Source organism: Pteropus medius, unplaced genomic scaffold, assembly GCF_902729225.1.
Source record: "Pteropus medius unplaced genomic scaffold, Ma_sr-lr_union100, whole genome shotgun sequence".
NCBI lineage: Eukaryota > Metazoa > Chordata > Mammalia > Chiroptera > Pteropodidae > Pteropus > Pteropus medius.
In genome coordinates, this window is record NW_024341753.1 from 1,514,354 (window position 1) to 1,539,700 (window position 25,347).

Consider the following 25,347-nt stretch of genomic DNA (forward strand, 5'->3'; position numbering starts at 1 on the left):
TTACCATATATTTTATATCTATATATCATATAGACATTTTATCATATATTTAATATTATATTTTATAATGTGTATTAACATGTACATATATAATGCCAGCTATCCGTTATAGACTATCAAAACAAAGTGGAGATTAAAAATACTTATATCTTCATTATAAGTATAGCTGTATTATAATCTGATTCTTCTTTTTATTGAGGTAAATTGACATAAAACATCATATTACTTTCAGGTTTACAACATAAGTAATTTGATATTTGTACATATTGCAAAATGATCACCACGGTAAGTCACCATACATCATTACAAAATATTTTTTTTGGCAATGAGAACTTTTAAGGCCTACTTTCTTAGCAACTTTTAAATATGCAATACAGTATTTTTAACTATAGTTACCAGGCCTCAGCCTTTCCTATCTGTTTGGATGTGGTTATGTGGTTTCCCTTTTGTTTGCCTGACATGAAAGGGTTGGCCTGCCAGTTAGGTGTTTGTTTGTTTGTTTGTTTGTTTGTTTGTTTGTTTGTTTTTCCAGAGTATATTGCTTCATATGTAGCTGTAGATTCAGTGTGTCTGTGGGAGGTAGTGAGTTTAGGATATTCCTGTGTGGACATCTTGAACCAGACTCCATTTCAGCAATTTCAAAATGCCATCACCTGCTTTCTGGCCTCCATAGTTTTTGATGAGCAATATACTGTTGATCTACTTGCAGATCCTTTGTATTGAGTCACTTTTTCTTGCTGCTTTCAAGATTCTCTCTGTCCTTGGCTTCAAGAGTTTGCTTATAGTGTGTCTTGGTGTGGACCTCTTTGGTTTACAGATTTAAGAGTTCAGTAAGCTTCTTTTTTTTTAGTTTTCCAAAGATTTACTGAAGCAGAAACAAATTGGTCAGATACTTGTTGGAAAAAAGCAATTTGATAGGTATTCAAGAATATCTATATATCTATATATCTATATATCTGTATATCTATATCTATATATATCTATATCTATCTATATATCTATCTATCTATATATATATATATATATATATATATATATTTTTTTTTTTTTTAGGCGAGGCAATCTTTGGTTGACCTCACAGATTGCAAGGATCTTGTAGTTTACAATCCCTTATTTTTTATTTTTATTTTTTACATTTACAGCACTTGGTCTTCCTAGGTGGCCTCCCATCCAAGTACTAACGAGGCCCGACCTTGTTTAGCTTCTGAGATCAGACAGGATCAGGCTTGTTCGGGGTGGCATGGTCATAGACCAAGAATATTTTTTTTAAAAGTATTGTAGCACAAGTCTTCTTAATAAACTAGATTATGTTGTAAACTTTTCTCTAAATCTTTTAAAGGCGTTGGTTCTTAAGAACTAGAGCTTATTCTATTCCAAATCTAACTTGTGTTCCTGAAACACTGCAGAAAGACATTTGAAAGCCATTTTTTTAAGATATAGATTTCTTTTTTATTCTTGCTGGTAATATATTGCTGCACCGAGTGTGTGTAATTTTTCTTTCAGATTATTGTGATGCTGAGAAGTTTCACTGATAACCTGTCCATCTCTAGTTTCAACAGTCTTAATCACAAGTGTCCTTTTTGCATGGGTGTCAACCAGAGAGAGTGAACTCAGAAGAGAAAAGGCTGGAAGAGACAGAGCAATTCTGCCCCCCTCTCCTTTAGGCAGCTTTCTGTAGGTGGCAATCTAAACAATCAAGAGCCATCTTAACATTCAGGAGGTCTTGGTATTCATGAAGGTGACAAGCCATTTCTTCCTTCATGTTCTGAATCTCAGCCTGCTGGCAGCCTGTATTGTCTTGGTTGTCAGCAGCTTCAATAGCAAAGTCCTCTTCCAGTTCATGCATCTGGCGTCCAAGGACTTGTTAGTTCCTTTAAGTGCATCCACTTCTCAGGTGAGGGAGTGCACCTCTCTCTGGCACTCATTTGGCTCCTGTGTCACCTGGTGCAGGGCATCACTGTTCCAGTTAGCAGTCTCGGAGAGGTCAGCAAACTTGAACTTGTATAATTCCTCAGCCTCCTGAAGGTTCTTGGAAGCCAAGATTTCATACTTCATACATCAGGCAGGGCAGCCATGAGGTCAAGCTTGGAAACACCCACATCAATTTGGACATACTGTTCCTGAATCTGGGCCTGCAGCTCTTGGATTTCTGATCATAGGGTTTCTTCGAAAAGGCAATCTCTTCTTGCAAGGATTCCACTTTACGCTCAAGGTCAAGACATGCCAAAAAAGCACTGTTGACATCCTTTCTCAAGGACTGTATGGTGTTCTCTCCTTCTTCTCTCTGAGGCATCTTCTCCTGCAACTTCCCCCGAGCCACATGGTGTCTTTGGCCAGGCTGCTGGGCTCAACCTCCACGTGGGCCTTGTGCTTGGTGAGCTGGTCTACCTGCTGGTACAGCTGCCATATCTCCTCCCCAGGCATGACTTGTCCTGGCCCTTGAGCTGCTGGAGCTTGGTGAGCAGGATCTTGTTCTGCTGCTTGTCGATGGATTTGGGGAAGCGGTCATTCAGCTCCTGTAGCTCTGCCTTCTCCTTGGTGCAGGTGTTCTTGACTTGGCGTTGATGGCATCTGCCAGCAAGAAGTCCACCGAGTCCTGCAGCAGCCACAAGCTAGGACACTGCTCCACAGGCGCACAGCCGAGAAGTGCAAGTAGCATGTTGTGAACATACCCCCGGGGGGACAAGGTGTAGACATTGTGGCTGGTGCTGGGGCACAGCATATTGCCCAGGCTGTTGGTGCCGGTGGACGTGATCTTGTAGCTCCAGGTGGAGCTTGGCAAGCTGGCAGTGCCTGGGCCGCTGAACATCCTGCAGTGGGAGGAGAAGGACACAGACCTAATGGACGTCAGAGCAGTATGCTGGGCAGCTACGACAGTGCAGACTGGTGGCAGGCTGAGGCGAGGAAGGAAGTGGTGGGTATGGGCCGTGGGAACACTGCTATGTCTCTGGTGCGGACACCCAGCAAGTAGTGGGAAATGTGAGTGAGACGTTAGGGCAGGGGAGCCTCAGAGCCTTCTTCCTCCTTGCTTCTCTGCTCTCTCAGACTGTGTGGTCCCCTGACTTCTTGGCTGAGCTAGGACCATTGGAGGCTTTTCTGATGATCGCCGGATCTCTCCATTAAGTTTCTTGAATGCATAAATTTGTGTCTTTTACCAAATCTGCCAAGTTTTCAGCTTTATTTCTTTAAATATTCTCTTTGCTCTTTTTTGTCTTTCTTTCCTTCTGGGATTCCCATTATATGTTGATTTGGTTGATCTGTTTGGCTCTGTTTATTTACTTCATTCTTTTGCTTTTCTCTTCTTCAAACAATAAGTTCAGGGGACCTGTTTTACAGTTTTCTGATTCTTTGCTCTGTTTTTTTATTTTAATTATTGTACTCAGTGCTAGAATTTGTTTAGTTCCTTGATTTATAAGTTATGATTGCTTACTGATATTTTCTATTTGTTCACACATCATTCTTCCAGCATCTTTGAACTACTTTAGCATTTTGAGATAGGTGATTTAACATCTTTGTCTAGTAATTACAATCTGTGTGCTTCCTCAGAGACAATGTCTGTTAAATTTAAATTTTCTGTGAATGGGCCAAACTTTTTTTGCATGATTTTTAATTTTTCATTGAAAACTAGACATTCTGAATATTATGATGTGGAGTCTCTGTAAGTCAATTATTGTCCCTCATCAGAGTTTCTCTTGCTTGTAGGTTGTAGCTTTCTTTTTCGTGTCCTTTATAAACAACTTTTATAAGTCTATATCTTTATCATGTGTGATCTCTCAAGTATCTGATCCTTTAGCAGTTGTTCACCTTGTGTTTTGACACAGGTATTTTTGAACAATAGGAGCCAAAAAATAATAAAAAGATAATTTTTTTTAACTACAGAAATAGCACACACACACATTTTCTTTGTAAAACATTAGAAGTAATTACAGAGAACGAAAAGTGAAGAAAAAAAAAACCCCTAAACCCAACCCTGAACCTTCCTTCTATCCCATTCCTCCTCTTAAAGAAAATGTTCAAAAGTGAGTGTTTATTCTTTAAACCCTATGCTTCTACAGGCATATCAAAATATGTACAAATATTTTTATCTTATTCTCTTGAACTCCTCCATAATTTCCCAATGTATGGGTAAAATATAGGTTAATGAGTCATAACCTTATTGATAGGTCTATGGGTTGCTTAGAGTGTTTGGCTGTTATAAGCAGTGCTAAGTGAATGCATGACTTTATTTAGAGCACAAGTGCTGTATCTGAGAGAGAATTTTCTAAAAGTAAATTTACTGCATCAAAGCATATCCCCTTTTAAATTTCTAGAATTATTGTTAAATTAATATCTCTAGAGGTTGTTTTAATTTACGTCTTCATTTGCAATGTATCAGTTTCAGTTTTGCTACAGCCTATTCCAGAATGTTAGACAAGTGTTTGGCTTCTTCCAAGTGTTGGTGTCTGATTTTGGTTTTATTTTTCAATTTACTTTTTAGAATCATCATATTTGCTTTATGGGTGAGCTATCTCCTTATATCTTTTGCTAGTTTTCCTTTTGGACTGTTGGGATTTTCTTCTTGATTGATAAGAAATATTTATATTTTGAAATGATGGAAACAATTATTTTTTCTTAAATTTTGAGTCATGAGCCCCCACCCATTTTGCTGCTGCCATGGCTTATATTTTCAGTTGAATTAACTAATTATTTCATTTTATGAGTCCTGGATTTTGTGTCATAATAGATTTTCCCTTTTTGTGATTATAATTATCTAAATTTAAATATCGATCCATTTTAGTGTAATATAAGAGTTTAAGAATCAATGACATGGATAGTTGCTGTCAATCAAAAATTGTTTCCTTTCCATAATAGGAAAATGACATTGAAACATGGCAGTCCAAACAAAGACTACATTTTCTAGTCATTTAGTCTTGCATATGTGTCCATGTGACCAGTATTGATGACAGAATATACACGGAAGTGATATGTGAGACCTACAGGCCAAGATATTTAAGACATTCTCTGTCCCATTCATAATCTGGACAAGGCAAGGGAAGTGCCCGTTTGAATTGTGGCAGCATAAGGTGGCAGGAAATTGGTTCTCTGAATCACCATGGGCAAGATAACTATTCAGTGACTGGGAACATCTACAGTGACTGTTACGTGAATGAGAAATCTACTTCCATTATGATAAGCCACTGAAAGCTTGGGTCTTATTTATTAATTTGGCTATCATGGCTTTAGTAATAAAGAATCCAGTGATGGCATAGCTGTTCCTATACACTCATGTTTGAGCACATTTCATTATACTTAGTGCATTACTCACTTCCAATAAAAGGAAATTGTTAGTAACCAAGCAATTTGTAAAGAATCAGGAAGAGAGATGGTGAATCAGTGAGTGATTTTCAGAGTTCATCTCATGTTGAAGTGAGAATTCTATTCAGTGAACTTGTGTCATCCACATCACTAGATAAAACTATGGCAGAAGCTGAAAGTAAAAAGCAGAGCTATATCAAACCAATCTAGGCTTATTTTAATTCAATCATTAATAATAATATTTCATTTTCAATATAATATCTAGAACAAATACAAATGAGGACTAAAGCCATTGATTTTGTCACTACAAAAGTGAGGAAGGAAATGAACAGATCAAATGAGGAGAACTCAAACAATGTACCTGGTTTAATTTTGAAAATTTATAATTTTGCTTTGTATTTTCATAACTTTTGAGAAGAATTTTTTGATGTGCTTCCATTTTGGGGATAGATTAACATTCTGTATTGAATGGAGTAAAATGGAAAAGGCCTATGATTTTGCAACATCTCCATTTGTTTTGGTGAAACCTTCATGGTAATCGGAAAGAGCAAGAACTTAATGAGTTTTTGTTATAAAATATTTGTCTAAGAATTAATATCAACAAAATGAAAAAGGACAATGATGATGAACCTATTTTGACTGAAATATTTAAACATTTCCTTACATGAAAGCGTAATTTATAACCTCCACATATCAGAATTTTCCTGAGCTTATCAGGAATCTCATTATAGGTAAAAAAAATTTCATTAAATTATAGGCTATAGAGAAGCATTTATTGAAGTTGTCAACAAATTTAACTTTATTCATGATAAAATGCAAACTTGATAAATATTAAAATCTTATAAATCAACTAAAAATAACAAGAACATATTTGTAATTGGAACACAAGAAGGAGAGGAGAGACAATACGGCCAAAAAAGATTTGAGGAAATAAATGCTAATTATTTCCAATGTGACGGAAAATATCAAACAGGTTCTAGAGCTCTAAGATACTCAAGAAAGTTGAATAGGAAACATACCATACACTACTATATTATAGTCAAATGGCTGAAAACCAGTAATAAAGAGAAAATCTCATAAGTTGCTGGGGGGAAAAAAAGGTCCTATAAGAAAAATGTATCCCAAAATTCTAAGCCAAACACTGCATCAAGAAGACAATGGAAATATAGTTTTAAAGTGCTGAGAGAAAATAAACCTCTCAACCCAGATTTCATGCTTAATTAAAATAGTCTTTAAAAAGGAAACAAAAATAAAGATATTTTTAATCCAAGGTGAAAGAAGAAATCACAAGGGAAACGGAAATTTATTTTGAAATGAATGATAATGAACACCCATCATTAAAAGTTTGTGGATATAGTGAAAACTCTACTTTTTAAAAAATATATAGCATTGAAAGCTTTCTCAGAAAAGCATAAAGGTTTAAATAAATGGTTTAACCCACCACCAGAAAAAGCACAAACATGAAGAGAAAATTAAACTCAAAGTAGAAAACAAGAAATAAAGACAAGTAGTCAATGAATTAATAGAGAAATGACAGAGAACATTAATAAAGCCAAAATTTGGTTCTTGGAAAAAGATAATAAAATCAATAATCCCTTGATCAAGAAATAAAAGAGATGTAATACAAATGACCAATATCAAGAATTGCATAGGGAACATCACTAGCAGTTTCAAAATGATAATGAAAAGCTAATCAATTGGCCACTTGGAAAAACGGATAAATTCCTTGTAAGATAAAACATACCAAAACTGACCCAAGAAAAAACAAAACATCTGAATGGCCTTAAAGAAAGTGAATTTGAAATAGAAAACCTTCCCAGAAAAAAATCATGCCCAGATAACTTCAATGTTGAATTCTACCAAATATTTAAGGAAAAAATGAAGAAAGATTTTAACCATGCATCATATATTTCAGAAAAAAAGAAAAGAAGGATTATTTACGAGCTTACTTCTTGAAGGTAGTGTAACTTTGATATCAAAATCTGAGAAAGACATTCCAGGAAAGGAGAATTGTAGACCAATATCCCTCATGACCATAGGAACAATGATATTTGACAAGATATTAATAAAACAAAAAGATAAATATTTGAAAATAAAATTATGACATGACCAAATATGAGTCACCCTAGGAATTAAGGTTGGTGTCATATGAAAAAAAATCATTTAACATAAATTGCCATATTCAGATTAAAATAGAAAAATGACTTGAGAATCTTAAGAGATAGACAAAATTATATAATGCAATCCAATTCTCATTCATGATAAAACATCTCAGCTAACCAGGAATAGAAAGGAGCTTCCTCAACCTGATAGAAACAGCTGTGAAACATCTTCAGGTAATTATTTTACTTAAGGAGATATTGAGCATGTTTCCCACAGAGTTGGGAATGAAGCAGTGATGTCTGCTCTTAGTACTTTTTCCCACATTTTTCTGCATAGAAGAAGTAAAATAAAAATAGTATTTTATTTATACTATAATATACAGACTACTTGAATTCCATGCATAAACTTATAACGATGAAATAGAAGGAAAAAATAACTAGAAAGTTACATTTTATACTTAATTGTGTAGACCATAATAAAGATGACAACACTTCCTAATTTAGTAAAGATATTTTAATGTAAGACTAATTTTTCTCATGATCTTTTAAATAACATATTAAGATGAAATTTCTGGGGTGGTTCCATAGAGTAGTGGTTAGCACGTCTGCTTTACACGCAGAAAGTCCTGGGTTTGAGCCCCAGTGGAGCCACAGCCCATACCCTGGGAGCACAAGGCCGCCCGGGTGCGCCAGCCCCCCTGGGTGTGCCAGGTCCTGGGTGCGCCAGGCCCTGGGTGTGCGCCACGAGCAAATGGGAAGAGATGCCCCGCCTTCACAGATCCAGTTCTTAAGGGGAGACGGCAACATCCATAGGTCAGGAGTGGAAGTTGGGGGGTGGATTTTTAAAAAGAAAAAACTATTAAAAAAAAAAGAATGAAATAAGATGAGAATTCTATGCCAAGGAAACATGATTTTGTTTTTAGTTTATTGATGATTTTTAATCATGCATTTTTATCAGATTGCTTTGGGGCTATCAGGAATTCTATAATTGGTCTTTGGTTTGCTACTGGATACTCAAGCAAAACTTAGAAAAAAGTTAAGAATAATGAAATACAACTTAGGCCATGAGCAGCTCCAAAGAACATAACGAGAAAGATAATCTTAAAAAAATGTCCTGAAGATGCACACTTTAGCTGCAGAGAAAACACACATCCCTATTATTATTGAAGAAGCACTTTGTAACACTGGGTAGCCTAGAAGATACAATGTCTCAGTTGCTTTTTGGTTGCCTGAAGGCTTAGAACTGGAAACGAATGCTTTAGATATGTGTGCAGAAAAACAGAAAGAAAACCTTCTAATCATGGATAAGGAATCAAGATTGATGTTCCAGAACACCCAGAAACTCATTGCTCTTATAGTCACAGAATCAACAGGAAAAGTTACCCACAAGGAATACAGTGGATGAAGAATTAACAATAAGAAAATAATGAACATATCTGAAACAACATTTTGAAGTGTTTTCTAATACTGCAGAATATGGATCATAATATAGGAACACCTTTTTATACACCAATAGGGGACTATCACACTTTTCAGCCAAGTGTAGTAACAGGAATAAGGTCATCTTCTTATTGGTTGAAGAAGAAACACCCATGGTCTGAATTAAGGCCCAAGAAGAAATGATTTCATGTGATAATGAAATATTGTTATCATGCATAAAAAGTGGAAAATCCATAAGACATTGAAATACTGTTTATAAAAGCATTCTTTTATGGCCATGTGGTCTTTTATCTTTCATATATTGCACATATTCTTGTATCCAAAATTCTGTAAGATGTTTATCTGCATAGTCTGTCAGACATTTTCCCAGTGTTTGCCTAGCAGCTCTATCCCAGTAGACAAGGGTTTCAGTTACAATAACAGTAGCCCTGGGACCATAATCTGAAAAATACTCTTCATCTCTTTTAAAATATGGTGTCATGTAGGGATTGTTACTTGCCAAATTTCAAAGGTCTAAACCTTCCTACCCTTGGAAAAACCCAGATATACTGCATAGGCCATACAAGATGCTTAGAAACACCTGCAAACACTTGGATTCAGTGCTTGTGAGCAAAGGGTCAAAATAGTCTCCTAGAGCATCAGAAACACTCTTTCTTTGCTGTAATACATTTCTGAAAACTCATAAAACAGAATAGCAACAACCAGAATCTTCTCTTCTCAAATGATAGATTGGAAAGGCAATGAGTACTCTTTCTACTAGATGAGAAGCTTATATTATTTTTAAAGGGAAATGATTCCTAGTTAATAGCATTTTAGATTCAGATGTGTATGAAAGTTAAATGTATAAAAAACTAATGGTTGTCTTCACATGTTATAACATAAGAATTTCATCCCAAGAAAGTTTTCAAAGTTGTTACAAATTGATCCTTAATTTTTAGCTATAATCTTCCATGATTTATTTCTAATATTATATATATATATATATATATATCCTACTCAAATATTGGCAAAACCATTGTACAGACAAATGTTGTGACACTGCCAAAAATCAACTATAAGTAATGTTGATATTCTTGAACTGATAAACATCAGTTAACTGATAAACTGATAAATGACATCCAGACTTGCCTTTAGAAAGACAATTGAAGGATTTAAATAACAGATTTAAAGTGAGTTACAAAATAAATATATGGAAAACAAGGATTAGCTGTAATTATAATACTGCTACAGTTTTCACAAATGAACAAGTGAATACATTACCAAGTAAAAGAATGTAAAGATCATTTTTGGATCCTATAAATTGGTGAAGTCAAAAGGCAAAAGGAGTATGCTTCCTTTATTAATATATATACTAAATAGAGAAATAGTTATCTGTGCTCACAGGTCTGATTTAAAAAGCAGATAGCATTAAAAATTTTAATATTTTCAGTTTGCTTTTGGTCTAAGGTAATCATTGTTCTATGTGATGCATTTTGAGGTTAAAAATAGAACATTTGAAAGTATAAAAGTTATCTTTGGAAACCAAGTTTTTAAATGCTTTTATATCTTATAAATAAAAATGAATAGATTTTGCATTCTTAGGGTAAGTAATGTTTTTTTTTTTCTTTTCTCATTTATGATTTTTGCTTCTCCTAAGATTTCTGCCTCTTATATATCCGCTTTTCTATTTCAGGGCTCATGTGAAAGAGCAAAAGCTTGGCGAACGTCCAGGGACATCTGAAGGGAAGCAGGCGCTGCCCACCAGCGACCTCTGAGGTTAGATACACCTGGGCCTTCCTCACGTGCTCTGTGTCCTCTTGGCCTGTGGCCTCTGTGCGCATGTGTAGTGAAGTAACCTCTAACAAGCACATGCTCACTTGTGTCTAGAGGCATTGCTTGGTAACAGTTGTGGCTGAAAGATTCTAAACCGCCAAACTGCCCTGCTGGAATGTTGTGTCAAGAGGCTGTTGGCTTATCTGGAAGCGCCTTTTGAGCTCAGGAGTGGAGAAAAGGAGAAGAGTAGCTGAGGTGTATCTGAAGTTCGTAGACCTGACAAAGACTGGGACATGAAGAAAATTTTTGGATTTGAGAGTTGGAAGGGCAAGTCACCCTTTGAATCCCTAACCAGCCAACAGAAGACCAACACAGGCCTCACTCCTGAGGCTTGTAATAGTATCACCTCTTGGAACCGGTACCACATCCGAGATAAAGATCTCAGAAAGATCCACAGAGCTGCCAGCGTAGGCGATGCGCAGGAAATGGAGGAGATTCTTTTGAAAAGTTTAAGGCACTTAAATGATAGAGACAAAATGAACAGGTAATGGGGACTGTGAGGCCAGTGGCCAGGGGTGGACCTGGGAGAAGGGCTTGCCTGCCCAGGCGCAGCCAGGTGGAGTCAGCCCTCCCATCATGGAGGGTTCTGGGCTGTCTTCCCTCCCCAGGCTCAGCCCCACAGCGCCTTGGCGGTAGGGACCTTACCTGGGGCCTAGCGATCAGGCGAACTTGATGAGTAGCAGTAAGGAAAACTTTAAGACCCACTCTTAATTCCTTTATCGAGCACTTTACTGATGATTTTAAAGGAATTTAACTTAATATGAATAATAGAAATAAAATTACGTATACATGGCATTTTATTTTTGTTGTTCAGATTTTTATACCATAATGTTATGTAAAATAGAAAAATGCGTAATGTAGAAAACAGATCCCATAATAGATCAACTCGTGGGCTAAAAACTCTTCAGATAAAATTCAATGTCCGTTTTATGGCAGTGCACACCTATGGATGTAGGGTCTTTATCAAGGGACTTTGGAAGGGAACTTTGAAGTGGGAAAATGTCTGTGGTCTTGAATAGAAAGACTTGTTTTCTCAAAATGTGTGGTCTTTCTACATTTATCATTCTTACATAAACCAACAATATCATGGTATTAAAATTTTGGGGTTACACACACTGTGTTTTTTTGTCATGATGAAATTAAGACAAATTTTGTATAATAGACAGAGATTTGCCCTTCTAGATACTAACATGTGCTATAGATATCCAGAAATTAATTTGTTTAGTAATAGCTGAAAAGACAGAAAAATGATTGGAACAACCCAGAAAATGTCCAAACACCCAAATATATATATGTAAGTCTTTAGAACTTGTTACTGGTGACATTTCATGTTAGTAGAAAAGATGAATTACTCATAACTGGTAAATAAATAAGCATTTGGAGAAATCTAGCTCAATTTTTATACCATAAAAAATATATTTCAAATAAAATATAGGCTAAAATTTTAAATATAGAAAATGAGAAAAGTTCTGGAAGAAAACACAGCCGCCTATTGATACTTTTTATGTTGACAAAGACTTCAAAAGCAAGAATTCGGAAGGTTGACAGCAATACAAAAAGTCAAAATCCTCTGTATATCAAAAAATGATACTAACAAAATAAAAGAAAATGTTCTAGTGAAATATTTACAACATATATATATCAAAGGGAAACTATATTTTCATTTTCCACAGAAATCTTTGAAATCATCAAAGAAAAAACCTATAATTTGAAACTGGACAAAGCACTTTTTGTATACCTACATGTGACTAGTACACATAGGAAAAAATTCTTAGTGTCTCTGGTAAGAAAAGAAATTTAAGTTAAAAAAGAAATAAAATAATGTTTCTACCTACAACATTTCTGAAGACATGGGGTCATTGAAACATAGTGTTCTTTCTAAATTAAGTTCAAGTAGCTTTTCACTTTTCAAATAGGCAGTTTGGTGATAAGTATCACATCTAAAAATATATATTCCCTCTACCCATCAACTAAAGTATATTCATGAAATAATTAGATAAATTACATACAATTGAGTTTTCTCAGCACTGCTTACCATAACAATGTAATAAGATGAACTCATAGAAATGAATTTTATAAGTAAATTGGAATGCATCCACAGGATGAGATAATATGTGACTATTAAAGTTGGTATAGACCACAGATGTATGTTGTCACGTAACGATGTACTTTGGTAGATCAGAAATGAAGAAAAGAATTAGTTTGATTATACATACACCCAAACTGACCATGACCTTATGATAGCTGAAAATATGTGCAAAATGGGATAAAATGTATTTCTGAGCAATTGTATTATAAGTGAAATTTTCTTTTTCTTTTTTAAAAATCTGAATTCTACAATGAACATATATATATATATATATATATATAATATATATCTCCTAGTAAGTTTATTATTAATGAAATAATTCTTGAGAAGAGCAGGAATATAAATCTTGCACAGATGAAAATGATTTCTCACTTTCTGTTTTTTGAAGTTTTTTGATGAATTAACATCTTCAGAAATAAAAAGAATCCTTTTATTGGTGCCTGTAGAGTTTGTGTATATATTTCAGCACACACATATTTGTTTTTTATTATATGTGGCCTTATTACAAATATGAAAACGATTATAGATTAATCATTTTAGTTGTGTCCTCATGACATATAAAAATCAATAAGAGCAAATATAAGTGATTACCACTATTGCAAAAGTATTGCTTTACATTTAAAAAAGCTTTATTTATGAACATTGAACTCTGCAACTATAGTTATCTATTCTGTCAATCCATTTATTCATCAAATATAATCTAAATACCTATTTCATAGCAGACATTGTCTTCTCAGGACTCTTCAATGTCTCTCAGGCCTTTTTCATCCTTCAAATTTTCATGCTGCTCAGTATGAACCAAACGAGAAATTTTAAATTATAGTATTAGGACCTAATCTCAACTTGACGCTTTTTCTCCCACCTTTGAAAGGTATTTCCGAAGGTAGATAATTATAAAAGATAACATTTACCGGCCCTTTTGAAAGTGTATAATAGTATTAAATACTAATGTCGATCATTGAAATTTTTGATTTTTATATAATCTATAAATCCAGTTATTGAATAAAATGAGCCATCCCTATTCATTTGAATTCTGAGCTCCCTTTCACTTAAAATTTATTGACAAAGTAAGAATTACTTGAAAAAAGTGCTTTCCCTCTTTTGTTATTTTAGTTGTCTTTCCTCATAATGCTTTTAAGAACTAAAATTTACTTCAGTACCAACCAAATATCTGGAACTGCAATAGGTCTGTTGTATAAACCATTATTTCACTTAATGTAAGGCACAATGGATTATGGTATGATGCCCACTCTTTTATGCACTGGTAAGAGAGTGTTAGAAATGCTGCCAATTGTGGATGAAAGGCATCTAGAATTATAAATTGCGTCTTAGTGTCAGAGGTGTTAAAATGTGAGAAAATAAGCATCTTAGCATCATTGAAACATTGTGTTCTTTCTAATTTTTAAGACATAGCTGCAAATAAAGGCAGGATGATATCATGTTACTAAATTGAAATGTCTTTCTAAAGCAGTAGTAATGGTAATAATTATAATTTATCTAACAATTGTTGAGCTGTATTTTTGTGCTAGGAACTGTAGCAAACACTTTGCATAGGTTCCATTTAAGCAAATAACAGTGTCCTGTGAAATAACCATTATTTTTATCTCCATTTTGTGGATGGGGAAATTGAGGCATAGAAAAGCTGAGTAACAAAGTTAAAACAGGATCAAAGGCAAGTTGAGCTGAATGCCCAGGTCATGCTCTCTCTATAGGCTGCTCTTTTATTAATATGGTGAGTAACATGAGCGAATAAATATTGTACATTCTCCAGAAGAAAACTAAATACTTGTTTTGAAGGCATAGGAATAGCACTTAATAATTACAATTATATGAATAATTATATGTTTTGAGATAGTGCCCTCCAGTTTCCTAAAACATCCTCTCACTTTCATAGGACTGCTCTACATTTGGCCTGTGCCAATGGCCATCCGAAAGTGGTAGCTCTTCTAGCAGACAGTAAATGCCAGCTTAACCTCTGTGACAATGAAAACAAGACAGCTCTGATTAAGGTACATACATAGTAGCCAACACTAAAATGTGAGATGGATTTGATTTAATTATGGATAGTTAGAATGAATTTATCTCATTTAAATAGAACGACGTCATAAAACTAGCGCAAGGTTCACTTTGAATTCCTAACACTTCCCATCTGTTTCTGGGGACAATACCGACAGGCCGTACAATGCCAAGAGGAGGAATGTGCAACTATTCTGCTGGAACATGGTGCTGATCCAAATATAATGGACATCTATGGCAACACGGCTCTGCACTATGCTGTCGCTGGCCAGAATATGGACATGGCAGCAAAGCTGCTTTCATACAAGGCCAATATTGAAGCAAGGAACAAGGTATAGATCAACTAAATTTATTTACAAAATATTGGAAACATATGCTTTTTTGTTTATTTTTTTAGCCACAAGCATTATATTTCTAATACATATACTGCATATTATATACATCAGGCCCTGTCACCATAAAAAGAACTCCAAAGCCAAGTCGGAGAGGGATGGAGAGACGTGGTATCCACGGAATGAGCAAAGCTCTGTCTCCTGGCTACCACCCTTCCGCCCCAGAAGAAAGAACTTCCTGCTAGTACCTGGGAGCGGGTGATAGGCTCAGAGCCCACAAAGGACTGAGGGCCTGGGGGGAGTGAAGCGATGGTGGGGGATGGCTGCTGCGCAGGCAGGGGCCTAGGAAGTGGGTTCCTCTGGGCATGGGGGAGAGGAGGAATGGAGACCTAGCCCCCAGCAGGGGGAGCTGTGTGAGTGCCAGTGGGAAGGGGAAGCAGCAGGCCACTCGCCCTGAACAATCCCCCAAGGTTCTGAAGATTAGGGCAAGAGAGACAGGTCAAGTCTGGACCTCCAGCAAGGGCATTCATTTGTGCTCATAGCCTCTTTGCCAGCCATTTAGCACCTTGGAGTCTTCTACCTCACAGTGCTGCTCCTGCTCAGCCTCCCAGAGCATATTGGTGGGGTTGCAGTTGTACAGGGAGTGTGTGATGGCAAAACAGTCACCTGCTTTATGCTTCTGCTTTTTGCTTTTTGCTTCTGCTTTTTGCTTTTACCTCTAGTCACTGCAACCCTGACAGGAAAGTCCTCGATTGACACAGGTCAGTTTTACATATTGGGAAGCTCAAGCAATCTCTGAATGACAACATTTTGAAAGAACTTAATTGTCTAAGATTTCGGTTTACATAAGAATACTTCTAAAGAAGTAGTGGAGGGTACAGCTCTCTTTTATGCACTTACGGCAAATATTTGTGAAAACATTTGTCAAAGGCAATTTTTTTTTAAATATATTTTCCATCCTGGTTTTTTCTCCTAATTAATGTAAATAATGCAGGAAAGCAAAAATTTTCCTTGAATATAGGCTTTACCTTAAAACATAAACAAAATAAATCTTTCTGTAATTTTTCTCTTGGTGCACAGTACTTCTGGTAGATATTCTTTGGACTAAGATTTGAGAAACACTACACTTTTTAGAGAAACACTATTTAGGTTATTAATTCAGTAAAAGTACTTAAAATGTTTACTGTTATGATTTATTGCTTGGAGCTCTAGAGATTAAAAAATAATAATAACCTCTTCCCTCAAGAAGCTCTCAGTTTAGATGGGAGCAGCGATACAATAACTACTGAATACTATGAGATACTATGGTAGAAGCCAGGATTCTTGGAACCAATGCTGTCAATGCTTGGAGTGAGTTTTGGAGAACAATGCTGCAGCAAATCTGTTGAAGGGTAGAGGAGGGTATTTTAAAGAGAAGGAGCAGCAGGGGAAAGCCCAGAGGGATATTTTTTTACCTTGTATATCACATGCTTAAGTTCACATTATATTTTATAAGTTTTAAAACTCTGTTTCAAAATATGTAATCTCATATGTTATAAATGGTTTTTGCTCTTTTACAGGATGAACTCACACCACTTTTACTTGCTATCACTGAAAACAAACAGCAAATGGTGGAATTTTTAGTAAAGAAAAATGCAAATGTACATGCAGTCGATAAGATGAAAAGGTATAGCTGTTCATTATTTTTTTTTAACCTTAATATTGTTCTAGAGTGGTAACAATCACTCAGTTCAGAAGTTTTAAATTAATAACAAGAGGTTAACTTGTAATCCTGTAGTGAAAGATATCAACCCATTACCAGTTAAGTGGAAAAGCAATTCTTCTGACTGGACAACTAAGAGAACAGTACACTGCAGTATTCACATTCAAATTTATTTATAATACTGATAGATGCCTTTTGTAATTTGAATTTTTATCATATGATCTCATATTAGTCAAAGGGTTTTGTATTAGTTTTATTAGTTTTATATTGTATGGACTCTAACTTTTACTTATGATACAATATTAAACTTAGTCTCTTTTATGGTATTGTTAAACTTCTATTTTGTTTACTTTTTCCTTAAAAAGATGCATATTAAACATAAATAGGTGTTGGTTTTGTCTTTTGGATGGCTCTTTGCTTTATTGCTTTCTTTGAAGAATACTGATGTTATTAGTTTATCCCTAATTGACTATGAATTACTACCAGATACTATGGGATCATCAGTTTCTATTCTGTTTCATTTCTGGTATAGTTTGATGTTTTCAATTTTAATTGGTACAGTAGAAGGAAGAAAGATAACTTTAATGAATGGACTTTCCCTATAATAAAAACAAGTTATCAGTGAGTGATAAATAAAAAAAAGAGATGGGCTTTCAATTCACACTAGATTGGGTCCTTTCCTACATGCCAGGTGTGTGACCTTGGGAACATTACTTATCATCACCAAATATGTATCCTGATATGAAAAGGAGGACAAGAACATATCCCACAAGCACAGTTCTGCGTAAGATTATCCAGCATTTAATTTAGTGCCCAACACATGCTTATCAGCATCATTAAGTCTATGACTATTATTATTATAATTATTAATATTATTGCGTTAAGCCTGCAAAACACCTTTTAGTCACCTGACTTCTAGCTGACTTTGAGGTACAATATATCAGACTAAGGATGAAACAGGAAGTTCTTCATTTAAATCTTCACCCACTTCAGATAAGGTTCTTCAGCATAGTTTCTTGTTTATTAAAGGACTTTAAATTTACAACTTCTATGTAAACCCCAAGAGGGGCCAGTGGCTTCCTTTTTGTCCCTTCCTTTTAGCCTTGGAGTTAATTTACAAAGATGAACATTTAAACACATAACCATGTAAACGGTCAATTCTACACAGACAAGGATGATATGAACTGGTAAATTAGCTGTTTAAATAACTTAATTGATGTTCCTAAGGGTGAAGTTATCCTTCTGTTACTTTAGAACAGCCCTCATACTTGCTGTAAATGATCCATCCTCAGATATAGTCAGGCTTCTTCTTCAGCAAGGCGTTGATGTCTTCGCTAAAGATAACAATGGATGGACTGCGAAAGAACATGCTTTAAAGAGAGGTTTTAATTTGTAAGTATTTACATTAAAAATGGTAGTTATCAAAAAAACTGATGTTTGCAATAATTTAACTGTTACTTCTTACATAACAAGTGAGATGTCACATTTCAGCTCAGGCAGTTGGGGAATGGCAGTGACTTAGTGACCGTCCTCAAATAGAGACCAAGCAAAAGGCTGGACAAATTAGAAGTAGCAATGGGCACAGTTTCCTTATTCTAAAACTTTTAAGAACTTTCTCTTTAGGGATCCCAGCATAACCTATTTCATTCCAAGTACAAACCCTATGCATGGAAAACAAATAATGTCTCTTCTCTGATTTTTCCAACTCTCTACTTTGGGTCTTGAAACGTCAGTTTAGCAGAAACTTCTGTATTTTCTGGGACCTATCTTTTATACTCTCTCCCTTGAATTATTCAAGAAGCTAAAGGGTTTCCTAAGTCCAAGGGAGACAATCTTCTCTCCTTCGTCAGATGGAGGGGTAAAGGAGGACATACTAGTCTATGGTTTGCATTGATTCTATTGCTGCACAGTGGCTGATTGAATCTGGTCCTGGGGTCATGATTGACCTTTGATCCCAGGTTGTCTTTGCTGATCCAGATTCCTCAGTCTTCATGGTGATCCACACCTGGACTTCCAAGTTACAACTATTTTTAGGTTATACACATATGCGTTTTTGCTCAACCACTATTCCAAAGTATCAGCATCTGGCAGCTGGACCTCCTTCGCCCCACACTCAAAAACCTGGGTGGAGTCCACCTCTTAGCCCAGGTCTTCAGGGTAAGTTACCCTTTGAGCGTCTCGTTTGAGTTTTCTGCTAGCATATGCTAGTTGAAACCATTTTAAGTTGTCAGAAAGGTTCAAATGATGCTGCAGGAAAAGATCAGGCTCCTTAGTTACCAGATCGGCACCCCGAGGCCACTTGATATCCTGTAGAGCATCTTTCCTTAAGTGATGAAAAGTCTCATAGCACCTTTCCCGGAGTAGACACCAACGTGCTTGAGATTTCATAATTAAAGTTGGCCCCTCAAATGGTCTATGAAAATATACCAAAAATAAGAACTGTATGATTATATCATAGATGAAGAAAAAGCCTTTGATAAGATACAGCATCCATTTATGATCAAAACACTTAACAAAATCAGTATAGAAGGAAAGTACCTTAACATAATAAAGGCCATATATGACAAACTTTCAGCCAACATTATACTTAATGGTGAAAAACTAAAAACCTTCCCTCTAAGATCAGGAAAAAGGCAAGGCTGTCCACTATCACCATTGTTGTTCAATATAACATTGGAGGACCTAGCAAGTGCAATCAGGCAAGAGAAAGATATAAAAGGCATCCAAACAGGAAACAAAGAAATCAAACTGTCACTATTTGTGGATGACATGATTCTCTATATGGAAAACCCTAAAGGCTCCACAAGAACAATAGTAGTAACAATAAGCAAATACAGTAAAGTTTCTGGACACAAAAATCAATGTTCAAAAATCCATAGTGTTCCTATACTCTAATAATGAAGTTTCAGAAAAAGAAATGGAAAAAATAGTTCCTTCTGCAATTGGAACAAAAAGAATACCTAGGAATAAATCTTAATGATACATGAGAAGGACCTATATAATAAAAACTATAAGACCCTATTAAAAGAAATTGAAGAAGATACAAAGAAATGGAAAGTTGAAATGACTATATTAGCTAAAGCATTATACAGATTTAATGCAGTCCCCATCAAAATCCCAGTGGCACTTTTTAAAGAAATAGAAGAAAAAAATCATCAGATTTGTATGGAAGCACAAAAGACCCGGAATTGCCAAAGCCATCCTGAGAAAAAAGAACGAGGCTGGAGGCATTAATCTGCCTAACTTCAAATTATACTACAAAGCGACAATAATATAAAAAGCATGGTATGGCAGAAAAATAGACACATGGACCAGTGAAACAGAATCCAGCGTCCACAAGTAAACCCATATTTTTATAGGCAACTAATTTTTGACAAAAAGCCAAAAACATACAGTGTAGAAAGGAAAGCCTTTTCAATAAATGGTGCTGGGAAAACTGGAAAGAATGAAAATAGATTGTTGTCTATCACCACACACCAAAATTGACTCAAAATGGATTGAGAACCTCAATATGAGACCTGAAACAATAAAATCCATAGAGGAAAATATTGATACTAAACTCATGGACCTTTGACTTAAAGAGAATTTTATGAATTTGACCTCAAAGGCAAGGGAAGGAAAAGCTAAAATAAATTAATGGTTCTACATCAAACTAAAAAGCTTCTGCTCAGCAAAAAAAAATTGTCAACAGGGTAAAGAGACAACCATCCCAATGGGAAAATATATTTGCAAGCAACGCCTCAGATAAGGGCTTAATATCCAAAATATACAAAGAACTCATACAACTCAAGAACAATAAAAAAAACCAAATGATACAATCAAAAAATGGTCAGAGAGCCTGAACAGACACTTCTCTCTAGAGGATCTACAAATGGCCAACAAATATTTGCAAAGATGTTCAACATCACTAGCTATTAGGGAAATGCAAATCAAAACCACAATGAGATACCACCTCATACCTGTTAGAATAGCTATGATCAACAGGACAAGTAATAACAACTGTTGGAGAGGATGTGGAGAAAAAGGAACCCTCATACACTGCTGGTGGGACTGCAAATTGGTATAGCCACTATGGAAAACAGTATAGATGTTTCTCAAAAGACTAAGAATTGATCTACCATAAAATCCAGCAATCCCTCTACTGGGTATTTAACCCAAAGACTTGAAAACCCATATATGAAAAGATATTTGCACACTGATGATCATAGCAGCATTATTCACAGTGGCCAGGACATAGAAGCAACCGAAGTGTCCTATGATAGATGATTGGCTAAAGAAATTGTGGTACATATATACAATGGAATATTACTCAGCCATAAGAAGAGATGAAATATTGCCTTTTGCGACAACATGGACGGACCTCGAGATAATATTGCTAAGCGAAATAAGCCAGACAGAAAAATAAGCCAGACAGAAAAAGTTGAAAACCACATATAAACCTAAAAGTAAGCCAGACAGAAAAAGTTGAAAACCACATATAAACCTAAAAGTAACAAATGAACAGGAGAAACAAGCAGATTCATGGACATGGACAATAGACTAGTGGTTACCAGAGGGTAGGGGGTAAGAGGAAGGGGGAGGTAGACAGGATAAAAGTCAAATATATGGTGACAGAAAGAAATTTAACTATGGGTGGTAGACACAGTGTAAATATATATATGCTTATTGTTAAAGTGTACAGCTGAAACTTATTGGATTTCGTTAACCAATATCACCATAAAAAAAATAAATAAGTTGAAAATCTACCAAATATCTTGAATCTACCTCAGGTTATAAAATATTTATAATTGTGCCTCCCATGGAAGCCATGCAACAGAAAGCTCTGAATCTAAAGTAGGTTTTTTGGCATCAAAGTAGCTAAGCCTCATGCATAACTCATCAATATCCATGTACAAATGCAGGATTATATCTTCTAAGTCAGTTAGGGAAGGACAGTGTCAGCATCATTCTAAAAAAGATCTGATGTTTCAGAAATTGAGTATTCAGTAAAAGCATAGTAGTAGTACAAGCCAGGTCTTGACCTCTATTTGGTTTCTGTCTTTAGTGTGGTTAGCTGCAATCACAGGGGACACTTATGTCATCTGACTTAATGAGATAATATATTTATAAATATATTTAGTTACATATTATAAAATAGCTGAGATGCCCTGAATTACAAACCACATTGAAGGACAACTAATAATCAAAATTAATAACATGTTTGGTTTTTTTTTTTTTTTGGTGAAGCAACCCTTGGTTGACCTCACAGATTACGAGGACCTTGTCAGTTTACAATCTCTTACTTTTTTTATTTCTTATGCCTATAGCACCTGGTCTTCCTAGGTAGTCTCCCACCCAAGTACTAATCAAGCCTGACCCTGCTTAGCTTCTGAGATCAAATGAGATCAGGCTTGTTCAGGGTGGCATGGCCATAGACAATAACATTTTCAACCACTGTAACATTTGAATGTTAGCACCTATGAAAAACACATATTGGAGTTTATTGGTATTCCAAAATAGTTTTAACAAATAAAGTTCAAGAAAATCTTATTCCATTGCATTAATATTACCCTGGGCATCTTTTTGGTGTATTATCTCATTTAATTCTCCTAACAACCTTGTAAATAAGGCAGTAAGATCCTTGTTTTATAGAAGAGGACTTGTAGCCACAGAGAAGCGACTTGTTCCAGAACAAATTGCTGTTGCTCTTAGAGCTAGGATTTTGAAGTTCAAGACACTCACCATTATGTCAAGCTATGTGTAATTAATTGACTGAAATCTACTGCTCTCAATTCATGACTGATTGACCTTCCTTTTTTTATCACATGCTTAAATAAATTTTGTAGAACTTACAAAATTGAAGTGTATAGAATAATCAAAGTTTTATTATTACCTTTGATATCATCTGAGATACTCTAAGAAATTTTATTTATTTGGTAAATGTTTTTCATTCCAGTAAAGATAGTAATGTTATTGATCACCTTTTTATACACAGCTATTGCAAACTAATTTCTGAGTATGAAGAACAAAGGAGATGTGAAGAGTCTTCTCAGAATAGCAATCCAGGTAAGACTTTTGATAGTTCCTTACTCTTGGTGGTTTTACTATAAAGTAAAAGGAAGGAAGTTTTACAAATGAAAGAGAGGTGAAAAAAAACCAATACTGAAATTACATGTTTATTTTCTTTCTTAATTAATTTCTTAATAGTCTAGTTTCTGAATGATTAAAGAAAATAATTGTATGTATTTAAAATCAGAGACGCAAATATGTGAAAAGAAATTCATTTATTTAGTCTTGACTGCTAGAATCCTATATATCTTTGTGTAAATAAGTAAAAAGATTTTTTAAATTACTGTATTATATATTTCTTCTTTAATCACCAGGCAACAAATTGGACTTTTTATAAAAATGAGTCTTTTGTAGAATTTTTACAGCAAATGCATCACATGTAGCAAATTAATATCTGTTATTACATAGTGATTTATCTCAGTAAAAATATATCTAAAACTAGAAACTCAACAATACCTTCCCAGTACTGTAAACAAATGGCAAACAATAAGAACCACAAAACTTAGCCAGTATACAGCAATTCCAATGAGATTGTTTTTAAAAGATATCTAATGATAGTATAGAAGTCAGAAAAGCAATAGCTCATTGAAAAGCATAGATTATTTTACATATTGTTTTACCAACAAAGTCTCACATAATATTATTGCCCTCATTCCTTGAATGGCCAGTGGGTAGGGGGCCAACACTAGTTACTGCAGGGATTCATTGGAGAGTTTTGAGCAAAAGTGTGAGAAGATTAAATTTGATTTGGACACTCTGGTGTGGTGTAAAGCAGGGATTAGCAAGCTTTTTCTGTAAAGGGCCAGATTTTAGGCCATCTGGTCTCTATCATTTCTAATCAAATCTGCCATTAGAATGTGAAAGCAGTCACAGACAATATGTGAGTGAATAGGCATGATTGTGTTCCAGTGAGGCTTTATTTACAGATAGCAGGTTGGATGTGACCTGTGGGTGACAGTTTTCTGTCCTCTCACAGAAAGGAGAGATTGAACGAAAACACATAGGCCGACAAAGGGAGCTTTTGCTTCCTTCTACTAGCATCGGTACGTTATCAAGTTGTCACCCATCCATGCTAAAATTAAAAAAAGGTTAAGAAGCTCAGTTTATTCCATTTAAAATGCTGGTCTTTTTCTAGAGTTATGTCTTTCTCATTTGTGTTACTGAAAATAATCATATTCATTTAAGAAATAGCAATAATAGTTGGTGTTTTCTTTTTTTCCTGTGAAAATCATCTGTTAAGAGCTTGTATTTGACTTGGGTAGTGACATTGGCAAAATGAAGCAGAGACAGAAAAGAGGTACAGTTAATAAAATTTAGAGATGATGGAATATAAAAAGTTAGCAGTGAGAGAGAAATCTAAGGTGATTCATAGATACCCAGGCAATTGAGTAGCATTTCACTTGGACATGAAGAATGAGAAGGACTTGTCAGATGAACAAGAAGAGCAGCAGGTCAACAGGGAAGACAAGGACATTTTTCAATATACCTGTTAAGTTTGATGGGATATCCATGGATAACTCATCTCACATTTTGGATATAATTTTTTTTGTCTTGTTGCCTTGTTTAGTCAACTTCTGCCTTTCAATAGATGAGGTGTGTTTTTAGTTTTATAAGAAATTGAAAAAATTTTAGAAACAAAAAGAATAATACCTTCAGTAGCATATTATTATACTATATATGTAAATGCTGATTAATATTGTAGCTTGTTTCACATTATTCTCTGACATCTTTGTTTTATTTATCTTGTTTATGTCTTTATTTAAATAGAAACAGAATTACAGGAATCTCCAAAACAAGTATCTAGAAAATCAACTTCAAGTACAGGTAATCTGCAAAATAACCTTCTGACTCTAATCATGTATAACTCATAACCCAAATAATAAAAAATTTATATAATTTAATTTCATTTGAGGTTTCTAAAACCACACCTAGGTTTGGTTATTTACTAGAAAACTTGACAGGATTCAGCATATAGCTGTACTCATGGCTTCGATTTATTACAGTGAGAATCTGGGTAAATCGGAAAGAGAAGAGGGGTATGGGACAAAGTCTGGAGGAAACCAGGCTCAAGCTTTTAGGAGTCCTCTCTCTATGGAGTTCCCAGGATGCGCTTAATTCCACCCATGTCCAGTCTTGACACCAAAAGTGAGACGTTGTCTACCAGGACTAGAGTCTTTTTGGGCTCATTGCCTGAGGTTTTATGGCACGCTAGTCACATAGGCATCCTCCCCCTAGCATTGACCAAAATTCCAGACTTCCTAAAGGAAAGCAGGTGCTGAGCATGATCCACGTTGTTTCTACAGACAGTCGAGGCCCAGTGAGCCACTCTTGTCAGTTAAGGAGTGGTGGAACCCTCCCTCAACCAGGTTCCCAGGCACCGACCATGGGTGAGCCATTCAAACGGGATATCTGAGGATAGTAGTCTTCGGCCAGAAAGTGTCTCTTTCCTATGTTTTGCCATGCTGCAGAGTGCAGTACGTATAGACCACGTTTCCTGAATAGGGCTTTTCA

At 35.3% G+C, this 25,347-nt stretch overlaps 1 protein-coding gene and 2 pseudogenes across 1 annotated transcript in view; 1 reads left to right on the forward strand and 2 right to left on the reverse strand.

Moving 5' to 3' along the window:
* Positions 1 to 1,449: 1,449 nt before the first annotated feature.
* LOC120593302 (vimentin-like) lies at positions 1,450 to 10,709 on the reverse strand (annotated as a pseudogene).
* A 173-nt stretch (positions 10,710 to 10,882) lies between these two features.
* LOC120593309 (ankyrin repeat domain-containing protein 26-like) overlaps positions 10,883 to 25,347 on the forward strand; it is a gene marked incomplete at its 3' end in the record, with an annotated part of 99,066 nt that continues 84,601 nt past the window's right edge. The window contains exons 1-5 of the mRNA XM_039851091.1: positions 10,883 to 11,133; positions 14,633 to 14,747; positions 14,913 to 15,086; positions 16,646 to 16,752; positions 22,763 to 22,833. Of these exons, the coding sequence (XP_039707025.1) occupies positions 10,883 to 11,133; positions 14,633 to 14,747; positions 14,913 to 15,086; positions 16,646 to 16,752; positions 22,763 to 22,833 (718 nt within the window). The remainder of the gene's footprint in view (positions 11,134 to 14,632; positions 14,748 to 14,912; positions 15,087 to 16,645; positions 16,753 to 22,762; positions 22,834 to 25,347) is intronic.
* LOC120593315 (uncharacterized) lies at positions 22,086 to 22,204 on the reverse strand (annotated as a pseudogene).